Here is a 7,076-nt window from a genome sequence, read left to right on the forward strand (position 1 = left end):
CCCACACACATATGTGCTCACACACACACACACACACACACACACACACACACACACACACACACACACACATATATGCATGCACACCATACACATGCACATGAAAAGAAGAAATTTTTTTAAAAAAGAATAAACAGGAAATTGGAAAGAGCTGGAAACCATTATACTAAGTGAGATAACCCAGTTCCAAATAGACAAATGGAACACATTCTCTCTCATATGTAGATTTCAGCTTCAAAGTTTTAGACTTATGTTTTTAATTTGGAGTGTCTTTAGAATTCAGAAAGTTAGAAGGGCCAAAGAGAGGGGCAGAGGAGGAGGCCTCATGGGATTAAGGGGGAGTAGAATGCATTTGATACAAAAGTGAAGGGAGGGAAATGGGGTTAAACATTTAAGCAAGGATGAGAGCTGTGGGACAAGGGAAAGAAGTGGGTGGGGTGGGTTAATCAAAACTAATGAAGTATGAAAAAACCTTATGGAAACCCACTACTTTGTAAGTTAAATTAAATATAATTAAAAACGTAAAGGAGTTTGAACATAGATACCCTGAATGGGTGGATGTTTTCTTCAGAAGACAGTTTATTGAAAGCAAATTCCTGTGCCAGGCAGAGAATACCTCCCTACAAGTATTGGTCAGGGGGACCCCAGAGACCCTGAAATAACAAAGGCTATTGCTATTGCTCTTGGTTGCCCATTATAAGTAGATGGTAAGAAACAGACTTGCAGACTTCTTCTTGGCTGGCTAGTTTTTATAGTAATGGATAGTGTTATGCAGGTCACTGGGGAAAAAGCTGTGAAACGTGACTTCTACAATACTGACTCACCAGGAAAGATGTGCCCAGTGATGCAATAATGGCATGGAGGTTGTAGGGTAGCAAACTGCTTTCTGATTAGATTTGACAACTGTTTCATAGGAAGGAATTCATACCTGCCCTGTTACTGTAAATTTGGTCAAATACACGTGGCTCAGAAGGTCATAAGCCTTAGAAGAAAACCCATTTCTTTGTTTTGCTAAATGGATATATTGTTAAGCTTCCTTCTAAAAATTTATCTTTATATGCATATATTAGTGATTTTAAGCCTTGGCCAGAGAAACTGCTCTTTTCAGTGGGTAGCAATTAATGTAGAGACTCATCATTGCTCAAAGTGCTGAGAGTAAGTGACTGTTGAGTTCTTGGCGCTAAATAATATATAACTCTCTAAAAACTCGGGGAACATCACTGAAGAAGGAATGGAAAGAATGTAAGAGCCAGAGTATAGGGAGGAGTGCTATAAAATTCTGTCTTTTGGACATAATATGGTTTGTGGTGCTCATGAACTGACTGTAGCTGTGGAAACTCAGGGAACATCACTGAAGAGGGAATGGAGGAAATGGAAGGAATGTAAGAGCCAGAGTATAGGGAGCAGTGCTGTAAAATTCTGTCTTTTGGACATAATATGGTTTGTGGTGCTCATGAACTGACTGCAGCTGTGGTCATCTGCACCAGACCTGCACAGGAACAAGCCAACAAGACCAGTCAGTTGTTCCAGCAAGCAACAGTAATTGTAATCAGAAGGTTATGAAACAAAAGCAAAGGGAGAGAACATGAAGATAGGAGGGAGCATGAGGGTTGTCTGAGAGGAGTGGTGGGGGATTGGGAGTGGATATGATCAAGATACATTGAATGAATGTTTGAAGTAGTCAGAAAATACATAAAAGTTATTCTAAAGAATGAAAAAAATCCTTTGTTTCTATAGTTAGGTTTTACTTTAAAAATTCCCTTTTCTAGAGTTTTGTTTTAATACTTTTACGACAAGAAATTGAGAAACTCCAGTGAAGGGCACACACACACACACACACACACACACACACACACACACACACACACCACAGGTGGTTGGCTATATTTGGGCAATGTTTGCCAATTCCAGGTGACCACTTGTTTTTGTACATGCTATAAGCTGTGAATGGTAATTATACGTTTAAATAGTTAAATAAAATAAAAGGGCTAACATTTCATGTCATGTAATTTATGTGAAATTCAAAATTTAGTGTTTAATGAATGTATAAAGAGTGCGGTGAGAGGAAGAGGTCTGAAGGGAAGTGGGGGGCAAGGCGATAACAGACTATCTACCCTGAAAGGAGGGGGAGCTATTCAGGAAAAGAGTGGGAAAGGGTGTAGGAGGAAGTGTGGCCTGAACAACCTGCACAAGCACGCTGCAAACACGCCAAAAACATCCGGCTGAGTCAAACCTGCATTCTGCCAAAAGACGTAGAGACGGCTGATGTGAAAATGGCCTGATACAGAGAGCCAATGAGGAACAGACATGACCTATCAATGGACCAATGGGACACCGGGAGTGGGGATATAAGGGAGCCCCATATCTGCAATAAACGAGTCTGCAGCTGCTCGCACTGCCTGTTTCTCACCTGACTCCCGGAGTCTGTGTCGTGACTCCGTGCCGACTCTACCCCCGCCTGGAGCGCCCCAGGACATCCGCAACAAAAGGGGAAAGGAAAGCACAAGCAACCAGTAAGAATAAGTATGAAGAGATGTATGAATGTTTCCCAACATCATAGTGAAACCCATCTCTTTGTACTGAAAGAAAAAAGAATGGCATTGTCAGTACAATAGGAAGCAAGCAAACAAAAAACGAGTGCAGATAAACCCAGTGCCGTTGGAGGACAGCATGGCCATTTGTTGGCATGTTGTTTCTGGCATCATTAAGGCTATATTAACAGATTAAGTTGGGGTGACAGATACCCCCAAAGCCTACAGTATTGGCGGTCATGTCCTCTACATGGTTTTTCCTAAATTTCCTCTTGATATGTCAAAAGCATGCAATGTGGATTATGTATTTGCTAAGAAACTGTTCCTGGGATATTATTTTGCTGAACTTCTCAGTTAAGGAATTTCTTTAGAGATTAGAATCAGGAAGAAATGCCTTTTTCTTGGATTGGTCTTTTCTCTACAATTGATAATAGCTAATACAGATCCCAGTTCGCCTTTTACCCTGCATGCCAGGATGTTAGGAGCGAATGAGAACATGAATTAGAGTGACTCATTTGTCTTCCTAGCTTTCATGCTTGCTGTTTTCGTTTTAAGGTAGTTGTGTTCCAGGGATGTTATTGCATTTGTATGCTCTTCCTATTTCCCTTCCTCACTTCCCTTGTATTTTGATTGGGAAGTGTTCTGACTAGTTAAATCAGTTGCTAACTGTGATGCAGTTTAAGCCTGCATCACATTTACAGAACCACAAATTCTACAATTTTACTTCCACCTGGGTGTAGATAGAATGGTTTAATTTGAATGTTTCTCAGATTTCAAAGGTGACATCTCTGAGTATTGAGAGGCAGTGTCTCTCAGAGTTAGGACCTGGCACCTGGAACTTGTGTATCGGTTGCTTGGGTAGGACTGCCCTCATTACCCAGTTACCAGAGGGAGGAATAGAGCGAGGTTAAGCATATGGATTGTGACATTAGAGAGGGTAAAGGCTGAATTCCAGTTCTACCAATAACTTTAAACCTTCACTTCTCTGAACCTCAGATTTTCCATCTCCAAAGTGGGACAATAGCAGTTTCTCTCACAAGGAGTGGCTGTGAGATTTAAGTAAAAGTGAGAAGCTACTGAGGCCCTGTGAGGCCTGGCGCAGTGCCTGACAAGGAGCCCTGTGCCACCAAACATGTGGCCTGCTCCACACCACCTGGGAAGGCAGCGATGAGGAGCTCCATGATAATCCAATCCCATTCTACTGATGATGGGCTCCTATGCAGGAGGAGATACTGCACTTATTTCCCAAAGCTTCTAGGGAGCAGTGTCTTGGCCCCACAGCCAGACTCCAGGGGCAGGAATTTTAGAACAGTGTCTAGGGTGCTTGCTCCTGATTCCTTGTGCTGAGCTTGCCCACCTGAACTCCAGGGGACTAACTCTGTGCTCATGCCCTTTCACTACCTCAAACAAATCTAGAGACACCTGTCTACACAGAGATTTCCAGACCTTTCAGCAGAATGTCATGTGATCTGAGGAGCTTTCTGATTGCTTGGCTTGGGTCTGACCTTAGAGGGAGGCTCCTAGGCCCCAGACTTGCTGCTCCTGGTGTTGGAGGGTTGACTGACACACCCTGCCTAGAGACTCTGGGTCTGAATTACTTGGAAAAACTTTGAAAAATGTGTGAGAAGGGTTCTGAGGGAAGGACAGGAAAGAGTGACTAGCTACTGGACATTTATTTTCTTCAGACATTATGAACTTTTGCAGTGATCTTGCTAAATGGTGTTATGGTTGATATTGTCAACTGGAGAGAGTCTAGAATCATCTAGGAAAAAAAAAATCCATGGGCACTCCTGTGAGGGATTACCTGGATGAGGTGAAATGAGGTGGAAAACCCTGCTTGGCTGTGGGTGGCACCATTTTTTAGGGTGGGGTCCTGGACTGAGTTAAAAAGAAGAAAGTGAGCTGAGCACTAGAATTAATCTCTGCTTCCTGACTTCAGACACAATATGATCAGCTGCTTCAAGATCCTGCCAACATGACTTCTCTGCCATGATTGTCTGTATCCTTCAAGAAATATATTCTTCCAAATAAGCTCTTCCTTTCCTAATGCCAAGATAAACCCTTCCTTAAATTGCTTTTGTCAGATATTTTGTCACAACAATGAGACAAATAAGGAATGCAAAAGGGTTAATAATTTTTAAATAGGGTTTCACTATGTACTTCAATTTGACTTTGAATTCAGAGTCTTCCTGCCTCAAAGTTCCCACACACTAGGATTACAGGAATGTGCCCATGGAAAGTCAATGATCTTATTTTCAAAGCCATATGATTTTATTTAACTAGAAGTTGGTTCAAAGTATCTTGGTACAAATATAGAGTGCATTAGGCAGAAAGACTAACATAAACTACCTGGAGGATAAGGTCCCAATTTTAAATAGCAATAAACATTTACTAAGTGACATTCTAGGGAGTGTGGGTTAGCTTTACCAGCAGGCAGTTTTGATAGGCACTGAAACTGGAGCCATTGAGCCATGCAAGCTGGGGGCAGAGCAGAATTGCTCTGTGTGGTGAAGAATGGAAGAGCTGGAGAAGCTGGATCCTGCAGGGGAAGGACAAGAGAGTGGGAATGCTGGTGCGGGTATAAGAGGGACCTTTGAGGGGAGAGACATGAGCACTTTAACCTCCCTGTGGTATCTTCAGGAGAGTCTTCCCTCAGACCTGTGAGCCAGGGGCTTTGTACAGAGCTTGAAGAGGAGCAGATCTGCACTATGAAATGGAGGAGGTATGCGGGGCAGAGGTGTGGCCTGGGTGAGTGAGACTAAAATAAGAGAAGTCAGAAGAAGAAGCTGGGTGGAGCAGCATCATTAGCTTCAGGGGCTCTGGACAGAAGAGAGACCTTTGAATTTCTGAACCTCTCTGGCTCCAGGGATGTTTATGGAAAGGCACTTAGACTGTGAACTGAACTTGGTCTGGGCCCAGTTAGGCTAGACTAACTGCCTGGCCCGCATGGGTTCCTGGTTATTCATCTGTCAAATGCAGTGTCAGCACTCAAGAGCCCTGAAAGTTCATTTCTACCCTGTTAGTCTCTTTCTCTGTCCTTCCTTTCAGTCCCTCATCCCAGGTCCCCATGCAGGGGAGATGTTCAACAGGTGACAAAGAGTCCCACCCAGGGGTCTCAGTTCAGCTCACCTCTCTTGATGGGTCCGGGCAAGGCAGGTAGGTTTTTAGAAAATTTCTTCCCTAATATTTTATGGTGTAACATAGTGTGAGCTCTGCGACTTAATTGTGCTGGTGGATTTTATGCTGAGTATCCTTGAGAACTGAAGCAGTGAGGAACGCTCTGTGAAAAAGATAAAGGTTAGGGGTTTGTCAGGGAGGCAGAGACAGGATCCAGAAGAGTGAGGCCGAAATTCTTCATGCCAAGCACCACATCCTCTTCCACAGGCCCATCGGGAGAATGATGTTCTCACAAATACTGCTGAGAAACGGTCCTGATCTGGATCCATGAAGTTCCTGCGCCTGTCCTGGTTCTGCACTCCTTCTCTATGTAAATCACCATTCCTTTCTGAGGCTCAGCTTTTTCTTTTGGAACTATGATCTTTTGCTCTCCAGGGTTACAAACAGTAATAACAGTAGCATTAATCTCAGGAGCTTGTACTTACTATTTATTGTATATCAGACTTTGAGGCTTAATGTGGATTATCATGTAACTCACACAGCTCAAGGAGGCAGTTGTTTACTTTCCCGTTTCTCAGCTGGAGAAACAGAGGCAGAGGAAGGTGAAGTGACTTGCCCAGGGTGTTAGTACCATAACTGGATCCTATCTTGACCCAGCTTCCATGTCTGTTCTAACTACTGTGCTTCCAAGTGCTCCTCTTGAGAGCTAGGCTTGAATCCCATGTTCAGCTCTCACAGATCTGTTCTGAATGCCTGCCTCTCAACATTGGAGTCCTCTTTCACAGGGGCTCCGAGGACCTCAGGAGGGCCTGGGATTGTTCTTAAACAGAAGTAAGTGAGACATTCTGGGGTCCAGTAAGGGACTCCAGAAAGCCTTCTAGTTCTACCTTAGCTTGGGGCCTGCACCCTCCTTTGACAAAAGCTTGTCATGTCCCAAGGAAGACCTGCCGTGAAGGCTCAGTGGTGATGATAGGGTCCCAGAAGGATGTATTGGGGCTTTTGTATACTCACTTGACTTCAAGTCCTTCTCTGCCTGGGCCTGGGTGCATAGAGTCTTTAGGGCCATCTGTTCCCAGATGTGGAGGGTGAGGTCCCAGGCCTGTTGATTGCCATACTGAGCTACCAGGTATGAGGCCACTTCTGTGCCACTCATCTTCTCTGACTGAGCTGGTGTCCTGGTGGAAGAGCTCTCCAAGTGTGCTTGGCTGAGCAGCTGACACCAGAATTCCTTCAGCTCTTCCTCTTTCAGTTTATCCAAGAAATGGGCCAGTTAACTCTCGACTGTCCAAGGCAGCTCTGCCCTAGGGGTGGGGGCGAAGGACACAAGGGCACAGTAGACAGCGGTTTCCCTGTGCCTTGGCCCCCACCACTTTTAATGCAAGGCTCTCATTGGGATACTTTCTCATGGCCTGGGAATCTCTGTTCAGC

The 7,076-nt window shown here is 44.2% G+C and overlaps 1 protein-coding gene across 1 annotated transcript in view; it reads right to left on the minus strand.

The window, feature by feature from the left end:
- Positions 1-6,801, minus strand: part of LOC103752253 (NACHT, LRR and PYD domains-containing protein 1a-like) — a 64,791-nt gene extending 57,990 nt beyond the window's left edge. Inside the window, exon 1 of the mRNA XM_008855977.2 lies at positions 6,660-6,801. Coding sequence (XP_008854199.1) covers positions 6,660-6,801 — 142 coding nt within the window. The remainder of the gene's footprint in view (positions 1-6,659) is intronic.
- Positions 6,802-7,076: the final 275 nt, after the last annotated feature.

The sequence above is a fragment of the Nannospalax galili genome, unplaced genomic scaffold (assembly GCF_000622305.1).
Source record: "Nannospalax galili isolate Female #2095 unplaced genomic scaffold, S.galili_v1.0 scaffold146, whole genome shotgun sequence".
Taxonomy (NCBI): domain Eukaryota; kingdom Metazoa; phylum Chordata; class Mammalia; order Rodentia; family Spalacidae; genus Nannospalax; species Nannospalax galili.